The sequence below is a fragment of the Zonotrichia leucophrys genome, chromosome 6 (assembly GCF_028769735.1).
Source record: "Zonotrichia leucophrys gambelii isolate GWCS_2022_RI chromosome 6, RI_Zleu_2.0, whole genome shotgun sequence".
Classification (NCBI taxonomy): domain Eukaryota; kingdom Metazoa; phylum Chordata; class Aves; order Passeriformes; family Passerellidae; genus Zonotrichia; species Zonotrichia leucophrys.
In genome coordinates, this window is record NC_088176.1 from 4,680,393 (window position 1) to 4,700,331 (window position 19,939).

The 19,939-nt window shown below is 42.2% G+C and overlaps 1 protein-coding gene across 4 annotated transcripts in view; it reads left to right on the forward strand.

Moving 5' to 3' along the window:
* The window catches only part of ATE1 (arginyltransferase 1), a 68,056-nt gene extending 58,177 nt beyond the window's left edge, over positions 1-9,879 (forward strand). For all 4 annotated transcript variants that reach the window (XM_064716142.1, XM_064716143.1, XM_064716140.1 and 1 more), the window contains exon 12: positions 6,540-9,879. In XM_064716142.1, the coding sequence (XP_064572212.1) occupies positions 6,540-6,718 (179 nt within the window). In that variant the 3' untranslated portion in view covers positions 6,719-9,879. The remainder of the gene's footprint in view (positions 1-6,539) is intronic.
* Positions 9,880-19,939: the final 10,060 nt, after the last annotated feature.

Sequence of the window (19,939 nt, forward strand, 5' to 3'; positions counted from 1 at the left end):
TGATAAAAGTTAACAGCTGTAATTAGGCCCAGGCACAGAGCAGCCATGGAAGGGACACCACAGGCATGTGCTGAGCCACACTCCAGCATCCACAGGGAAACCTGTGCCAGGCTCTGACCTTCTGCCATGGTCCTCCTTCACTCCCTGCTCTGGTGACATCATCCCAGCTCCTCACGTGGAACCTAATTGATTCCAGGTTTTAATTAATTTCGCCAGCAAATTGATTGCTGTAATTTGATTTATTTAGCTGATAAGCTACTGCCAATTGCTTCAATTTTTCCTATTTCATGGCAATGTTTGCGTTTGTAATTCTCAGCTTGACTCTTGTCTCTGTTTTTTTTCCTCCTCACAGAGTCTTAATGAGGACTCTGCCCTTCTTTTTGAAAAATCCTCTGGCTGCTTTCTGTCCCGTTCACTTCTATGCAGTTCAGATATTTTAATAAATAGTATTTAAGTCTCTTGCTCCTTCAGATTTTTTTTCCCTGTTTTCTTCCCATTCTTTAGGAGCTGTAATTCCTTGAAGCATTATCTTAACTTTTGTCTTTTGTACTGGCTTTTCATAGAAGAATGGTGTCATGGGATGGTCTGGGTTGGAAGGGACATTAAATCCCACCCAGTGCCACCTTCTGCCATGGCAGGGCCACCTTCCACTGTCCCAGGTGCTCCAAACCCAGTGTCCAGCCTGGCCTTGGGCACTGCAGGGATCCAGGGCAGCTCTGGGCACCTGTGCCAGGGCCTGCCACACTTTACAAACAAGTTCTTTTTGCTCAGTGCTTTCAAAAGTTCCTATTTTTTCTTAGAGTAACTGCAAAGATTTGGCTGATTGAGAATATCCTGAGCATTTTACTGTACTTCCTTTGTGACTTGTGCTTTCTGGTTTTAATTAAGAATTCTTTTCAGTGGATTTTTTTTGTGTGTTGTTGTTTATGCTTCATTTTAACTGTACTCTTATTTTGGTTTGAGTTAGTATTTTTGTACCCCAAGGCATAGGGGTCTTTAATATTCCTTAATGTATGAGTCTAGTTTGAAAGAAGCAATATGAGAAAAAGCACATTTCAGCTCACTGTTTTATATAAATATGACTATTAATGTGTATTGCTGATTGGCCCTTTTGATTTTGAGGATGACATCCTATACTTTTCTAGTGAACAAAAGAAATTATGCTTTAAATTGGGTAAGAAATGAGCTTAAATTCAAAGGTCAGAAAGATTTGGCTTCTGATTGTGGTAGAATAATTTTTGATTTCCAGTAATTAATATCTCCTATGTTTCAGTCATAAAATTTGAAAAGTTAATGTGTTTCTTCCTTTTGCAGTTTCTTTGTTTTAAAATCATTGATCATTAACTGTGACAAGGTCATGTAAACCAGATGTAGCTTTTCTTTAAAAAAAAAATTCAACAAGGCTTTAGTGTTCCTCATATAAATTAACATCACCATAGTGTAACCAGCAAGGGATGGTGCTTCTTTTTGCCATTTTTACACCTAGTTTGAAAGCTTGAGTATCATGAAACTTTTAATCTCCCTGTAAATTTAATTTTAATTTTTTTTTCTTTGATTGTAAAAATGGGCACATTTTGTTCATCTTTTAAAACTATGCAAATCCTAAGTGCTTCAAAATTGAAAATTAAAAACTGCAAGCAACATGAAACAAAATCAAAACCCCAACACATCCATGGGCTGGAAATGCAGCAGTTGTCAAGTGTTTATCTTCAGACTTTTTGTTCTATGGATTTAATGCTTAGAGGTAAAATAATTCTTTTGAGATTCCATTTTTAAGCAAAATGGAAATTTCATTTATAGTGTGAGTTTTCTTCATTGTCTACTTTTAAAGTGAATCACAGGTTTCAGTTAATGACACAGATTTAAGTATTTTAATTTTTGAATTAGTTAGTTCTTTGCCTTTTCCTTTCTTTCTTTCTTTCTTTCACTATTTTATCCTGCTGTGGTGGGGGAAAAAATCCAGGTTCTCTGTGTAATATGGATGCAGAATTACAAAGTGATGATGGCCAAATACTTTCATGATTCTAGGGAGTTGAAGGAGCATTTAAAGAAAATTAAACTTAGAAACAGATTAATTTCAGAGTTTAGCAGGAGTACCACATTTCTTGTGTTACCAGTCTTCAGTTAGGCTTCTTGCTAATTCTGAGTCCATTCTGTACAGAAGATATAGGAAATATTTTCCTCTGACTAATGTGGGTTGCTTGGAAATTGGCAGTTGTCCTTTCTCCTATTTAGAAAATGGGAAAGTCAATACATTTGTCACTTTGCTTTTAATTATTTCTTCACTTGTTTTCCTGTAAGTGGAAAAAAATCACTTTAAAGGAAAGTTAGATTGCTTCCATCTCTAGATTATACCCCAGAGAAATTAAACAATGTCATTTTTGTGAGGAGTCTGTCCAAGGGGAGGAAGGCTCTAAGGAGGAGCAGCACAGGATGCTGCAGCTCAGGCTGCCCTTCCACATCACTGTTGATCAAAACCAGCTTGGCCCAGCTCAGCCACCACCAGAAAGCTGTTTTAGTCATATTTTCTACAGAAACTTTGAGTGGTGTTGGCTCTCAGGCTCCTGCAGAGCTCACTCTGCTCTCCGAGTCTCACTTGTCCAGCTTTGCACGTGCTTACCCAGATTTCTGAGCAGATGGAGCTGGTTTTCACTTCAGCTTCTATTAGGGAGTAATAATAAAGCTTAATGCATGTGAAGAATAAAAATATTTGGATGTGGGCTTCCCCAAATAACGTTTAGAAAAATGCTAATCCACCCCTGAGCTGTAAGGAAAAGACCATGAAATTCTGGATTTCTTTAAAGAGCACACTGCTGTCCAGCTTTCTATTGCTGTGAATAAAAAAGGTGAAATCATTCCTCCTTATTTCATGCTGGTGTTTCAGCAGGAATACTTATCAGCATTTGAAAATGATGTTTTGGCTTGGGAGGGGGCTTGTAGTTTTAAGGGGAAGTTGATTTGGGTTGTGCAGAGAAATAAGGACTGGACTGTCCAGGAGTTTGTTTGGCTTCCTGCTCCTCATTTTCCTCTTCATCCCTGGCGTGTGGGAGCCTTTTTTGGGTGAGTGCAGGCTGAGGCTGCCCTTTAGAATAGAAAGCAAATTCCCTTCTTGAATAGGAAGCAAATTTTGACCATTTTACCTTTAGGTGAGGGTGGATGAGTGAGCTGGGTCAGGAGCTGAGCCCAGAGCCTGCCCAGACACCCCATGGCATGGCAGGCTCTGGGTCACTCCTGCTCCTGCTTTGTTCTCTGCTGGCATTTAGCAATGTCCCTGATACCCTTTGTGTTCTCAGAGAGGAAATCCTCCGTGTGTGGATTCCATTTAGCAGCGGTTTGGGGCTGGGAACAGAACATTTTAACACCTCTCTGCAGCCTTTATGGGGTCACAGAGGCAAGGTTGAATTAGAAGTGAAATCTCTCCTATATTCAAATTTCAATAGGCAACTGCAGCATAAGTAATTCGCTGCTTTAAGAGTATGCAGGAGAAAAAGAAAGAAGTGACAGGTAATTTATTCACTAAGAATTCACCTGTATTTTTAACTCTGAGACTTACAGGATAATATTTCTATTTTCAGTTGGCAGCTGCAGTTTCCCAGCTCCCTAAAATTACAGGAACTTTCAATCTACATAATTGATTGCTCTGTATTTTGTGTATCTAGCATCCAGACTATGCTGATAGATGTAACTGAATTAAGGGATGAAACCTTGTGTATTTTTTGTCAAATGACAGTGTCTCTTCTGTAGATTGTAATAAATCAACAGCTCAGGAGATGAAAAATGAGAAAGTGTGAGGAGAAAAAATAAGCACTTCTAAAAAACTTTTTAGTGGTAATAGTACTGGATTCAGAAATTACAGAAATTACTATAATTGCTCTAATATACTGTTCCACTATCTGATCAGTCAGGGAAATGTAAGTCACTAAATAAAATTTCTTCACTAAAGTTTAAAGGGATGGGGGTTTTTTCTTATTTTCAGCAAGGAGCTTTTTATAATAAAGCATTTGGTCTCATTTTGAATTGTGATTGCTGCTGTATCCCAGCATCAGCCACACAGGGAAGGCCTGCTTGAGTTCAATTGGCATAGTTTTGAACAGAAAGCAGATTTTACCATGTGCCACTCAGCAGGAGCAGATACTTAATTTTTCTTATTACGAGAATAATTTCTTTGTTAAAGTGTGCCAGAGCCCAATCTGCTTTTATTTTCCATTAAATTACTTTAAATTTATTCTACTTATATTTAAATTGTGTTTAGAGGGAATAGTTTCCTGAATTCTCGTGATGTTGCCTCCAGACCAGCAGCAACTGAAAGGTGGCTGAGTTTTGACTTTCAGATTTGTTATAATGGTGACACAAGTTCCTATTTGCCATCTCTAAAAGCTTAACTGTGTACTTGAGATTATTTTACTTAACATCTCAGTAAAAGGTTTCTTTTACAGATGGAGTTTAAGTTACATACATTAAGTACTTTTACAGAAGGTTATTTTTGTCATTAAAGCTTTGATTTTGAGGGGAAGAACAGGTAAAAATTGTAGAAATTTGGAATGTTATTTTTCTTTGCAAGGAGTAAAAGTGGAGGAAGGGCACAAATGCTGAACAAGAACAGAGTTCAGCTGAGCCAGGAAGTGAAACCAAGGTACAGTAGCTTTGGTCTCTCAAAGAAATCAAATGTGGGGCCAGCAGCACTGCAAGCCAGAGATGAACTCACCCACAGTATCAGGCTTTGGGAGAATTTGGAATCAGTGAATATCAGTGAGTATGGACCAGCTCTAAAGTGATTTTGGCACAGAGCTGTGAGGGCTCAGCTTGGCCTAAATCCATCCCAGGGCACAGACTGGGAGTCAGTCTAGGGCTGCAGTAAATAGAAACTTTCCAATTGAAGAAATTAAAATAACTTTACACTTGTGTCACCTTCAGAAGCTGAACTTGCAGATTTTTTCCTTGGTGAACTTTCAGCAAGGAGGATGTAACAGAAGAGGCAGAAGGGCTGGTGGTAAAATCAACCAACCCATTGGGATATCAGGGAGGTGTTGGCCACACATCAAAAACCTGATGGATTTCAAAGAGGGAGAGAAAGCCATAAAGTGTTTTTGACTTGGTGTTTATCTAAAGCAATTGCCAACAATAATTAGTGGGGAACACAATCTTAGCAAGTGCTACTCAGATTTTCTTCCTTCAAACCATGTTTTCCCAGTTAAGTCTCTAAGAAACACATTGTGCTTTCATGTCAGGAATCAAAACACAGATAAAAGTAATGAAGTCATTCCAAACTTGGAAAAGCAGCCTTCATTAAGTTTCACATACTAAATTCAGGCAATCAGCAGGAAAAAAGTTTACAGACCATTTCTGTGGATGAACAGGGGCAGGTTCTTCACAGTGTCTTGCACAGAAAAGATTTCATGGCCTCCTTGAAAACATAAAAGCAGAAAGAAGGTCCAAAAGGAAGCCTTTGCATAGCTGATGTCCCAAAACACTGACATTCCAGCAAGCATCTCTGTTATTACTGGAGATGCTTAAACTGATTCTCAAACTGATGTTTTAATTCTAGGTTGACTCTTGGTGACTTTTTGAACCTAAAGTTCAGAAAAGTCCAAGGTTTCTTTTCCTATTATTTTGTAATAATTTTACTAATTTATCCTGCAGTGGCCTTGAGATGTGTGGCATGTTCTCTGAGTTTCTTTAAAGAGTTTTCTAGCACTGTAGTGCAAATTTTTCTGGCACACAGCAGCTATGTGATATTATTGTTCAGCAGTAGGAGCATCAATGGGATTCATAAAAATAAGGAAGTTTTAACTTGTTCAGTGACACTCTTTGTGTATGATTCTGCATAAATTAAGGCACAAGGGGTCTGTATGTGAAGGAAATAAGGTTTAATTGTGGTGTGTGTATCTTTGAAGAGGAACTGTGTTGTACCCACCCAGGGAGTGCTTGCACTGCTCACCCTGTTGATCCACAAAGCTCAGGGATCAGACTTAGGTAAGGACATGTAACCCCTAGAATGAAAATCAGAACCAGTCTAACTGAGGGAAAAGCAGATTGGGGCTGGAGGGCAGGGAGTTTCCCCTGGGAATGTGGTTTATTGCCTGAGGCTTACCCAAGGAAGCAGCCTGAGGTTTCCTGCTTGTTTTAGTGCCTTTGTCCCAGCTGGTGTGGTGGGTTTTGCAGGGGGTTCTGTAATGACAAGTCTCCCCTGGTCAGTTCTGTTTGAGTTTTTCCCAGATAGATTTGACTTCTGGCTCCAGGAGCACTAAATGAATGTGAATTTTTAAATACAGCAGTAGAGGTGTTTCCAGAAATGCCATCCATCACCATGAGAAATGTGTGGTGCAGGATTTGCCTCTCCACACCCTGCAGCCACAGTTCCTTTGCAGGCTGGGTCTGGTGCCAGCCACGATCCAAGAACTCTCTGCAGCTCAGCTCAGCTCCCATCTGCAGATGACTTCTCTTCCTTCATGCAGCTCTCATTATGCATATTGAAGTTAGGGGGGCATAAATTAAGGTGCTGTAAATAACATTTCTGTGTGTTCTGGTTGCCTCTGCAGTGGATGAAGGCCGCCTGAAGGAGCTGGGCAGGGTGAGGGTGCTGCACAAGAGAACCGTGATGCCTTACAGCGTGTACAAGAAGAGGAGGAAGGGGCCCAGTGATGAAGCCAGTGTCCAGCAATATGCCAGCCTGGTGGGACAGACCTGCTCAGAGAGAATGCTGCTGTTCAGGAGTTGAAGCCCCACGAGATGGCATTTCAGTGGCTCCACATTTCATTGCACTGCCCCTGGGCGATGTGTACCATAGTCGTGTGCTGGTGTGCCCACTCAGACAGGCTGAAACACAGGTATATAGCCAGGCTTGTGTCAATACATGGTGCTGTGTGTAAAGGCCAGCTCCAGTAAATCTTACAGCAAGGCTTTAGCAATATAAGTTTAGAAAAACACGCTTGCAGTATATTTTAATTAAGTAGTTCTAGCCTTTCTATGCATTATGAATAATTCTAAGTATCTAAGCAAAATGAAAAACAGGTGTCTTTTTTTTGTTTTTTTGTAGAGATGAAGGTTGACTAAGTCTAGATCAAGAATCATTGTTACAGATGTTTTCAAATAGCACCTTGGGTATCTGTTGTTAAAAATTGCTGTGAAATTTGTGCTCACATTTGTATGCTCCTAAAATCTTGCAAGAGGACTGAAATGTGCTATTACTTTCCAGCATGATACCATTTTATTTCAGCAGTATGTTTAAAAAACAGGAAGGAATTATTTTCACTGCACATTCTTCATTTGTTTAAAGCAGTAAGTCAGTGTCAGAGGTCCCAGTGAGTGTAGGAGCTCGTGGTAGGTTCTCAGTGGCAGGGGATGCAGTGCTTTGGAAAACTTTTCCCTTCAGAGAAGAAGCAGAACAGTTGCACTATAAATATACCAAAGATATGCAGCCAAGTGGCACAGTGGTTTTTGGTATAAGCCTTATCCTTTGTCTAACAGGAGTGGGTATTTCAATGCACGTGGCTAATGTGAAATAGAGCTCAGGAGGTTTATCCTGCAGCTCTCAGTGCACATTTCAGAACTATGCTAACAACAGCAAGACATAAGGTACCACTGCTGGGTTTTGTTGCAGGTGCTTTTTTTTCTGTAGAATTGTACAGGAATTAAATACCATATTCCAGCTTTTTTACTGACTGTTTTGTTTCTGGTGCAGCAGCTCATGGATTAACACTTTTAATAACATTTTAGTAAATACTTCTGTTGGAAACACAGGAAGTTGTGATCCTTTATGAAAGCACTTTATTATCTCATATATGAGCGTTGTCTGTGTCCCCATTAAGTCATATAAGTTGGAGGAATTTGGGGAAATAACACTGTTGTATAATTCAGTAATGTATTACAACATTGTAACATTACCAATGCATTTGTGCTTCTTATCTTCTTGGATAACAGGGGCTGGTATTTACCTTGAATCCACTTGGAGTTTCCTGTTAGCCTTTGAACAAAGATTCTTATTCAAGGATGTGTGGGTGGTTTTCCCCCAGAAAGGAAACAAATGCAGCATCTCCTGTCATTCGTGGATTCATTGATTTAATTTTAAACACTTGGCCACTATTATTAATCATTAATTTTTATGTGGAGCAGATGTAAGAACTGGGAAATCAAGTGCAATGCAGGTTTAACTTTATTTTTCATATCTGTTTGATATGAAATTAGTGTATATTGCAATATTATTGATAGTCCAGCTTCAATGGCAACTTTAAAAAGTCATTTTATGTTTTATTAATTGGGCTGTGCAGTATTGATCTGCTCCCAGAATGGCCATTCACGTCAGCATCATATCTGGTGTGTGTTTATCTGTGGCCTGGTACTGAGAGGTTTCTTTGCACTGTTGCTTCTGGTTTGTCCATGCCTTACCTCAGCCTCCTGCCATGGGGAGAAGCACTGAGTAATCCTCACGAAGATCATTATGAAGAATTCCTTTCTGTGGAGAAAATGCTTTTACCACTCTGTTAAACAGTGTCACATTTTCTGCCTACACAGTGTGCTGGAAAGTGGTGATGCCCATATGGCTTGCAACCAAAATAAACCAGAAAACCTTTTTATGTGATACAAAACCAGTTAACAGGCACTGAGGAGTTTCACTACGAATTGCAAAATCTTAAAGGTTATCAAAGCCATTTAATGATGAGCTCCTGGAGAAGTTAAAATTTCTGTTCAGTTTCAAGGGAGCAGACTTAGTGTCCCCACTGAGGGTTCCATCTCTGTGTGCCCATATTTGTCACTGATATGCCTTGGACTAGACTTCTATCTGATGCTGTTTCTCTTGGGGAGCTTTTAAGGGCTGCAGTCAGAGGAAAGGGAGAGAAGCATCAACCCAAAACCTGAGCACAGCTTGAGGTTGTGCTTGGTGTGGGCCCTGGGGGTAAATGAGCATTTCCTGTGAGTCTGAAATGGTGCTTTGGCTTTGTGACCCCCGGGACTGCAGCACCACGGCACACTGGGCTCCTGCTCAACTCAAATATGGGTTTGTATTAAAAAGCAAAACCAGGCAGCACCGAGATGAACTCCAAACTGAGTTCATCTCCTGTGGTTTGCTGAGATCTGACTCACTTTAGTGTTATTTTAGAAGGAAACCGGGGCAGTGTTTTTGAGTACTGATGCCTCTATCCCTGTTTTTGGAAGGGAGACAGAGGCTGAGGATGAAGTTCTGTAAATTTTGCCTGTGACTTCAGTGGAGCTGAAAATTCACCACTATTACAATATTATTTAATATATTGTAATTGCCAATTACTGAATTTAGAGATATTTAACTTAGCACAGAATATTTTATAAAAGGTTTTTGTGTGTGTGTAGCTGGTTTTTGAGAGTCCATCTCCAATGTAAGGTTGCCTTGTTCTGTCATCTGTTGATAAATGAGCATAAAATGGTGGTAACAAAATGCAGAGTTGTGACCAGTGCTAAAAAATGCCATTTTTTGTTTTAGTTGGAAAGAAATGGGAAGCTTACACATGTCCAGCATCAACACGTGTCAGTAAATTCAAAACCTGCATGTTGAATTTGTAATTGCTTTTTAGCAGGCCTGTTTGACTTGCAAGTGTAGAAAATAAAGTTATTTCCAGTCTCTGTGAATTATTATAAGAACTAATAGCTCTGAATGTGATTTCTGCATTAGTTTGTAGGAATTTCATTATCCTGGAGATTGACCAAGTGTCCAGTGAACAGCAAAATCAAAGAATCCATCAAAGGGTAGCAGCTTTAGAAGAGAGAACTTGCAAGTTTAAAATCATGTCCAAAACACATGACCTGTTTTGGAATGAAGTTTCAGTTCCAGCCAGCCAGATTAATGAAGAGATTGCATGAAATATAATTGATGCTTCTTTTCTGAGCAGAAGAAAATAAAATAAAATAGACTTTTCACAAATGGAGACTAGAGAGGACCAGCTATTTATTTGAGTTCAGCTTGGTTGAACAAAAACCTGTCCCTGAATTATGGAGTCAAACCAGCAACACAGAAATTTGGGTTGTGTGCATAAAGATAACTAAACATTAACATTAATATAACAAAACCTTGTTATATTATATTAATATAACAAAACATTAATATAACAAACATTGCATCATTTGTGACTGAATGAGGCAGAATTCCAGCTAATTCTGGATTCCTGAAGGAGACTTTTCTTTTCTCACAGCCCAGCAGCAGCCTGGCTTGAAATGTTGGTGGCACTTTTTCTGTTCCATCGCTCCTGTGGGCTCCACATCCATCAGTCTTTTTCAGATTCTGTGGATTTCTTTGCCAGGTGATCACTCTGAAGCTCCAGCCTGATCAGCCAATGTTTCTGAGTTCCTTCTCATCCTGGTTGTCCCTGATAATCCTCCAGACATGATTTTGTGCAGTCCAGATCAAACTCTCCACCCAAGCCTCAATGTCTCTCTGCATTTGGAAGGGTGGAGGCAATTTTCAGGGCAGAAATCTTCACTTTTCAGGGAATCAACAACATTTCCCAAAGCATTTTGTAGCCACATCTTCTACCAATGTATTTATAGAGCTGCACCTTCAGTCACACTGAGTGTAAAATGCTGAATTAGTTTTGCATTTTCCAAATTATTTCTGTTTTTTTAAGTTAGTCACAGTGATGGATGGTAGAAGCAGATGTACAATTGTAACTCATCCTAAATGTAGCTAATTGTGGTCAGTGGATTTCTAAAAGTGTTCTAGAAATTAATCTACTATATACATTTTGTAGTACAGTTAAAGCTCATCTCAAAGTGAGAGCTTTGTTTTCTAACAGCATTAAAATAAGAATGGAAATTAATTAAATTAACATGTAAGCCTGAGTTCAGCATATATTAATGCTCTCTGTACTAATACAGAACAATCTGAACTCTGAAAATGCCCTTGCTGCTGATCTCAGACAAGTAGCAGCTCAGAAGCTTTCTGGCTGGATTCTTTCTGGTTATGTTTTACTGTTTTGATGTTTATTCATTTCCTTATTAGAACTATTCCCATCAGATTTTTGTACTTCCCATCAGTTATTTCCACTTCAGTTTTGACACATAATACATGTGTCTGCCAAAAGCCCTGCTGAGAGATTGCTATCAGGACAAAAGAAAGTGTTGGAAAGTCTGTTAAGCAGTGAGAAGAGAGCAGGGTCCACAGGGACAGTCAGTCTGCAACCTTTGTGCTGCAGAAAAAGCAGGATTTATTTATAATTTAGTCCGCTGCAGGCTTAAATAAATGTGTCAGATTTCATTCATTTCCCTTTGTCTGTGACATCTGATTGTCATTGTCCAGGAAGAATCAATGGGGCATTGTGGAAGGGGAAAATAAATTAATAAATGCAATGCATTTGTGGCAGCAAGTTAAGGGATGAAATCACATGAATTTTGTTGGAGTTCTCACTCCATGTCTGCACAGGAGCAGGGAATGGGGCTGGATGGGACTTTCAGGAAGTGTTTGTTGCTTCTCCCCTGTGTGTTCCAGGCTGGAGCAGAGCAAGGACCCATCCACCACCCCGAGAGGATCCCTCACTGTGAGCATTCATCTCTCACACAGCTCCTGGGACTGATTCTGTACAGCAAACACTGAAATATTGCAGGTTTTAACATCCTCTATCTAATTTTCATCCCTAGGTTGCAGTGCCCCTGCTTTGGTTGGTGCTGTCCTTGCAGAGCCACCCCTGAGGTTCCTCTTTGCAGCAGCACCAAACCTTCCTGGGGATGGTGCCAGCTCACCCTGCTGTGTTTTCTCTAAGCTAACAAATCCCAATTACCTTTCCAAAATTGGTGGTTTCAAGATAATTTATTGACCTTTCTTAAATATTGTCCCACTGATCCACTTTTTAGCCCTAGTGCCAGCTGCTCCTGTAATCGAAGCAATAATTACTTCAGTGTTTTACATTGGCAAATAAATGTTAAAATTGTTCAAAATTATAATCACTATTCTGACTGATTTTTCTGTTTAACACAGATCCCTCTTTGCTGTTTATTTACCACACTTCAGTAAAATATGGTGGGGATCCAACCTTCACTGTCCCAGCAAACAGAATTTTTCTCTCCTTAGCTGCTCTGAACCTGCAACCACCAGATGGCATTTCCAGCCTGTGCAGGTCATTGCAGCATTAAACTTACTTCTTGTCTGAGTATCCAAATTGTCTGAGTCTCTCCTATTAACATCTCACTCTGAGTTCAGTTTTTTACACTGCTTTTAATTGGGGTCTATCAGGAAAAAAATAAAAATTGTCAGGTGGGGTTGATGAAGTTCAGTGGTGTTTTAGTTAAATGAAGTATAAAAATATTAAAAATTGGGATTAAAAGCTGTTTCAAGACAATCTCTATTTTTAATGCTGAATTTGTTAGATATGTTCTAGTACCAGTAAATTACTGAAAGCAAGATCTATAGGACAATTGCAGAGGGGTCAGTTGCAGATTTACCTGTCCCCAAATGCTTTTGGTGCTGTTTATTTCCATGTTCCACCCAAACCATGTGCAGCTGGAGCATTCACAGTGTCTAATGTGCATTATTTTTGTGCTCCATCCATATTCCTCTTTCATTCTTAACCTTATTTTGATAGCAGGATTTCCTTCTCACCTCTGCAGGGAGTTCAATGATGTCAAAATAAGGTTTCTAATAGTGAAATCAGAGCTCAGAGGCTGCAACACCTCATTGCCAAGGGCACTGCGACCCATTTGTTTTGTGACTATATTTGTCCCTGTTGCTCAAGGTGAAAGCAAAGACACATCAGCTGAAAAAGCAAGGCTCCCAATTTTAAATTAATTATTATTTTTCGTACAAATACAATATTGTAGCACCCAGAAACCTGGAGGAGGCCTGGCTGCAGCAGCTGCTCTGTGTGTCCTCAAATTGAGATTGTCCTCATCCCTGACATTTTTGCAGTCCATAAAATCCCAGATGTGCTGAGCATTCTCCTTCCTGAGCTGGTAAAGGGAATGTAAAACTGCTTTTCCTGGGCAGGACCAGGCTGCTCAAAGCCCCATCCAGCCTGGCCTTGGGTCATTCCTGACACCCCTCACCTCAAATCAGCCCAGGTGATCCCCTCAAACCTCCTGTGTCCAGGAATTTTCATCCTGTATTCATCCAGTTTAATGGGATGGAGATATTCCAGGAATCCAGTGCAGTATTGGGGCTTCTGCATCTTCTTTTGGTCAGATTTTAGTACATTAAATCTATATTTTTCTTTGATTGCCTTGTATTGTAAAATAAAAATAGTTAGTGTTTACACTGTGGAGGAAAAGCAGAACAATTAAATAGAACAATTAAATAGAAAAAATAGAACAATAGAACAATTAGAAAGTCAGATTTGCTAAAATTAGAGAGGGACATTCTTGAAAAGACAGAACTCCTAAAAATCCCCAGTCCAAAGGAGTGAAGTTGTCAAAACACACCTCCCAGATGCAGAGAGGAATGCATTTTGAGTGCCTGAAGATTGTGATGCTTTTAAGCAGCTGCTTCTCCATCCACACTCCCTCTGTGTTTCCTCTTTGCTGTTGTGCCCTCAGTTTTTCCTGTGCACATCTCCCAGTCCTTCAGAGCCCTTAGCACGCAGACCCTGATCAGTGCCAGGAGCTCAGGAGCACGCTCAGCCCGGTGCTGAGTGCTGTTCCTCGCCTTGCAGAGTGACCTGGCAGGGCAGGAGCACGGTGACATTTACAGGGACAATCTATTGATTGTGGGACAAAGCACAGGCAAGCAGCAGGAGGGCTGGGATTGCTTCCTTGAGCCCCACCAGCAGCACTCTGTACATCGATCCAAAAATGCCTCGGAGCTGCAGCTTCTCAATGCCATGGCTCTCCCCATGGGCGCCTTGGTTTGTAATTTGCTGCTTCTTCAAAGTGTTTTGAACTTTCCAACATCACTGAGCCCCTCTCCCTGAGTGCCACCCTGTGCCAGGTAAGAGATTAAAATCCAGGCTGCTGAGTGGGAGTGGTTTCCTCCCCTTCTGTATTTGTTGTGGCCTTTAGAAGTGACACCACTTTTCCCAAAAGTGAGGTCAGGGAAGCCAAATTCACCCAGATCTGGCCTTCACCAGGCTCCTCATGAATGGGCTCCACTGAGCATGTTCATTTTTTATTACTCTGCATCAAGCAGAAGTGACATTGTGGCTTTAAAAGCCAGCAGTTCATCCTCGTTGGAAGCCCTGCAGTCACTGGTGATGTGTAGAAATAGCTGAGTATTTAATAAAAAGTTCAGTTCTGACATTAATAGTTGGATATTTAATAAGAAGTTTGACATAAGAAGAAAGCGGTTCCCCAGTTCCTCTTCCAGCCAACATCTGGGATTCCTCCCAAACCTCTCTGTACCAATGTTCATTATTGTATTTTATAGTAAGTAAAATCAGGTTTACAATCTCCTGAACCTTCTGGTGGTACTAAAAATACAGCTAATAATTGTCTATACATCTTGTTTTTACTGGAAATAAAAACCCTCTGGATTGAGACACAGCCACGTCCTATAGCCAAGCTGTAAACACTTGTCCTCCAAAAAAATGTTGAAATAGAGTGGAGCCTGAATTTATAAGCTCAATATAAGTTTGTCATAATCGTGTTACCTCTGACATCACAGGCTTGGTAAAATAACCACATCTCTCATGATTTCACCCTTTTCTGAGGGTTTTCACCCGTGGCTTTGTCCCTTTTCCTGCTGCACACCTGCCCTGCTCCCTTTGGTGTGTCAGGATCCATGCTTGGCACGCTGCTCAGCAACTCCACCTATGGAAATGTGTGTGGAGAGATGGTATCTGGCCGTTAGATACATTACCTGAGATTTCACAATGCTCTCACCGAGTTAATCCTCCTGTTTTTCAGGGATTGTAGAGGTAAGGAGGGCCATAAATTACCTGCAGTATTGTTTTTGTTGAATTGAACTAAGGAAAATGGAGAGCTTTTTATGTGCCAACTATTTCCTTAGCTGCCTGCAGTTCTGTGCAAGTTTTGGGTGAGGAGGTTTTTCACAGTTAAGAGTGGCTGTGTTTGAAACAGAAAATGGTAAAATCTGAAGCTGCTAGAGTTGGTCCAAACCTTCACCAAGTTTCTGATGATTCTGATGTTTGTAGCTTGGAATATTTTGCGCACATGTTCTGACTTTGCATCCACAACATTTCTTAAAGGAACAAGTCTGCAGCAGACACGAGAGCTACCATCAGGAAACTTGTTTGACAGTTTAAACAGGCAGCATCTGTGTTTCCTACATTTCATAGTACACAAAAAAGAACCAGGATTGCCCATGGCTCAATTAATTCAAGATGCTGTCGCACGGTGGAACTCTGTTTTGGAGATGTTAAAAAAAAATGTCTAATTGAAAAAAGGTTTTTGCCCTCATATTTGGCTGAGTTTCATCAATATCACCTCCTCAGTGGAATAATCCTGAGAGCAGTTGGCTTGAATTTGGAGAATTAAGATAAATTGGTGGCCATGAGGGCTGTCCTCCTGTGCTTCCAGCTACATCTCTGTTAGAAGTGAATTTGGGATTTTCAAATTTCAAAGCAGTGTAGGAGATTTGAACTGGGGGCCACTAAAGTGTCTTTTTGAAAAGCACTGAAACTGCCACCATCATCAAGAAAAGGAGCAGTTGCCTTGCAGGGCTTGGGCTCAGCAGAACACATAAACAGATCCTTAAGGCAAAGCCCACAAGGAATGTTTTGATGAGGTGGACTCCAGGAGAGCCAGGACACCACGGTGAGGTCCAGCCTTGCAGCAGAGGACGTAAAACATCTCAACAATTTGGTTATAATTAAAAGGACCGTGTTCTGGCACCTGCTTCCAGATTTTTGTTTCTACAAAGGACTAATATAAAATAGAGCTAATATAAAATTTGCTCTTCTGTGACAGAGTGCCTCCAAGTGCCTGGAAGTTGGCTGGGTGGGAGAAGTGGGAGCACTTTCCCAGAAGCTGCAATCGCGGCTCAGGTTGCGATAGTGGCGTTGAATGATACCTGAGCCTCTGATTTCATCTCTTGGCTGCACTGGGGCTCTGTGCAGGGCAGGAGATTATTCCAGGTGTTGTGTCTGAGCCCCTGGCTCTTGCCTCTGGTGGCACGAGGTGCTTCTGCCTGCAGGAGCAGGTTCCACATGGGCTGGGCTGTGCCATGGCCAGAGCTGCTGCCATGGCTGGTGAATTGCTGGGGTCTCTGCTGCTCACAGTGACCCCAAGATGTGTTGGAAAGTCTCTTTTCCCTGCCCAATGCTTGAAGAAAGAGTCAGAACTCTTCATTTCTCGGTCTCAAGGTTGATTATTGTACCTTATCTATAAAATTATTTCTCCTGTCCAGCCAAGGTCTGCTCTGCTCAGACAGAGACACTCTGCCTGCCCCAGGATGGTGTTATGTCTTTATACTAAAAACTACCTGTACAATATTTACAATTACTTTCCAATACCTATGATAGACAGTTAGCTTCTACTCCAAACCAATCTAAAAATGCCACCATCACAGCAGAAGATGGAGGCCAAGAAGAAGAAAGAGGAAGGCTGGACGTGCCCAGATTCCTCCATCTTGTCTCCTGAACCCCCATTCTAAAAACCCCAAAAATCTACTTTTTCACCTTGTGATAAATTCACTATCATTCTACTTAACTTGTCGTGGCTTGCAGATCTTCATCTAAGGTTGGTAACTTGCTCCACAGGTCATAATCAAAAACACAGGCAATTCTGAGCTCTGTGCCAGGGTCTCTGAGACCCCTGTCAGGGATCTTGGCTGCTCAGGACAGCCAGAGGGGTGTCCTGGGTCCTGACAGTGAATTAGCCCACAAATAAAACCAGTTTTGTGTCAGTGTGTGTACTCAGAAATCCTTCCCCACACATCTTCCTGGCTTTTTGAACATGCAGTGAAAATCATGCACACTTACTTGAAAATTTATGTGCTGACCTGAGTATTATCTCTGGGGAGGACTCCTTGGGTCAGTCAAAGTGAATTAAAACCAAATGCGTCTGTTTTCCATGTTTACTCTTTCCATAAACACGGCGCATATGCAGTGTGCAGCTGCTATCCTGGAAGGTTTTCTTCTCCCTGTTGGGGGGATCTGTGCTTTGAGAGCAAATTCTGTTGATAGTGCTGCAGAAGGAAGAAGTGATGCCGGCCCACTTCACAAGTCATTTATCAAACTGGAGGAATTTCAAGGAAGGTAAGATGGGCTAAGACAGTCAGTGCACAGAGCATTTCAGTAAATAAAATAACAGGAGTCAATGCCTTTCCCCTCTGCTTAGATCAACTCCAGACAAAACAAGATTGAAAGGTACAGAACATTTCCTTGGGGGAGGATTACCATTTATTTTTATTGATTAGGGCTCTCAGGCTGTGACCTCAAGCACTCCTTGCAGTTCCTTCTCCCTGCTTTGGTCCCTCCTTGCTGCTGGTGCTTGCTCTGGTGGAGCAGCTTGGATTCCCCTTTGCCAGTGAGGGCTCCCCAGAGCTGCTGTGATTCTCCATTTTGTTGTGTTCAGGCCAAGCCTGACACCAGGAATGTGCTGAGCCACTTCATCCCTCGGATGCACCATTCCTCCTCCTGAAACAGGGGATGATTTTTCAATCAGCCCCAGCAGGAACTCTGACATCCTCAGGCAAAGATATGGAAGGGTTGGAGGGCGTCCAGGGAAGGGAATGGAGCTGGGAAGGGCTTGGGGAATCCCTGAGGGAGCTGGGAAGGGCCTGGAGAATCCCTGAGGAGCTGGGAAGGGGCTGCAGAATCCCTGAGGGAGCTGGGAAGGGCCTGCAGAATCCCTGAGGAGCTGGGAAGGGGCTGGAGAGTCCCTGAGGAGCTGGGAAGGGGCTGCAGAATCCCTGAGGAGCTGGGCAGGGGCTGCAGAATCCCTGAGGAGCTGGGAAGGGGCTGCAGAATCCCTGAGGAGCTGGGCAGGGGCTGCAGAATCCCTGAGGAGCTGGGCAGGGGCTCACCTGGAGCAAAGGAGGCTCAGGGGGCCCTTGTGGCTCTGCACAGCTCCTGCCAGGAGGGCACCCGTGGGGATTTGGGATCTTATCCCAGGGAACAGGGACAGGAGCAGAGGGAACTGAGGGAACTGAGGCCTCAGGCTGTTCTGGGGAGGTTTGTATTGGATATTAGGAAAAAGCTCTTCACAGAAAGGTTTGTTCAGCCCTGGCACAGCTGCCCAGGGTGGTGGTGGAGTCCCCATCTCTGGAGGGATTTAAAATCCATGTGGATGTGGCACCTGGGGACATGGGACAGTGGTGGCCTTGGCAGTGCTGGGTTGATGGGTGGGCTTGACGATCTCAGAGAGCTTTTCCAGCCTTAGTGATTCCGTGATTCCATGAAGAGATTGTAAGTGCAAAGGACCACTGTGGGTGCTGCAGGGTGGGGTAAAGCCCAAGCTTTTTTTGCTCTACCAAGAAAATGACAGATCAGGTGAAGCTTGAGGAGAAATTGCAACAGAATTTTTATGAATTGAAAACACAGTTGAGTGGGAATGTTTGGATTACAGGGAGCTGGACCTCTGAAAGTCCTCCTTTCCCACCTCAATTATTCTGCAGTTCTGTGACTGAGATTCCAAGATGGACTCTTCCTGTCGCATCCCAGGGCTGGCACGTGATGGGAGCCACCAACCTGGAGGAAGAGCAGGCACTGAAACCCTTTCCTGCTTGAATAGCTTTGCAGAATGTCAACCAATTTCCCCAGCAGCCAGGACTTTTGGGATTCATTCTACATCCTTTTATTGCTGTTGCCATAGCGAAAGACACTAATTCACCTTTGTGGGAAACTTAATAAAAATCAGTCCATGGATCATTAGAAATGCTTGTGGTGAATTTTAGAGACGGGCTTTTCACAATCTGTTAATCCACTGGCTGAAGAGTTGGTTATCCCATTCTCTTGTGTGGGATCTTTACAGGGCACAGAGTGGCTGTGCTGGCTTTGACTGCGGTTGTCTGGAAATGGGCAAAAAAAGGCTCACAGCTACTGTGTGGTTTAATTTAAATGCCAAAATTACCTTGAGGGTGACTGTTTGCTCTCCAGAGAATGGAGCTGCCTGGGAAACCCCTGCAAAGTACTGAGCACACTAAACTGGGCTGGCATTCATCAGAAATTGTCATTTAGGGGCTAAATGAGAGGGGCTGTTCCACAGACACTGAGGATGTGTTAGGGCTGTTGGGTGAGTTCACAGGGGGGCAGATTTGTGCAGAGCCAGATTCCAATTGGCACCCTGGGTCAGTCTACCTGGGTGACAAAATATAAAATACACTCAGCTAAAATACAAAATACACTCATCTACCCTGCAAGAACTGCTTCTGGTTTGGAGGTATGTGGATGCTGATTATAAAGCCTTGCTTTTCAGAGTTCTTTAAAAAGACAGAAGGAAGACAATGGGAAGAAACAAACCACTGTGAGCACTGGGACATTTACTCAGTAAGGTTTTTCTGGTCTTTCATTTCAGAGCAGACATTTCTGCAGTCACAAATGAACCTTTCTCCCATCCAAACCCATGCAGCAACTCCACCATCCTCAGCCAGACTTGGATCCCAGCTCAGGGGCTCTTCCTGCTCCCTCAAACCCCAAACCCCAAACCACAGCAGGGCATCCCCCTGGCATGGGGAACTGCTTCTGGTTTGGAGGTGTGAGTGGGCTGATTATAAACCCTTGCTTTTCAGTGTTCTCTAAAAAGACAGAAGGAAGACAACAGGCAGAAACAAACCCCTGTGAGCACTGGGACATTTACTCACTAGGGTTTTTTTCTGGTGTTTCATTTCACAGCAGACATTTCTGCAGTCACAAATGAACCTTTCTCCCATCCAAACTCATGCAGCAACTCCACCATCCTCAGCCAGACTTGGATCCCAGCTCAGGGGCTCTTCCTGTCCCCAAAAACCCCAAACCATGGCAGGGCATCCCCCTGGTACAGGGAAATGCTTTTGGTTTGGAGGTGTGGATGCTGATTGTAAAGTCTAGTTGTTCAGAGTTCTCTAAAAAGGCAGGAGGAAGACAACGGGCAGAAACAAACCCCTGTGAGC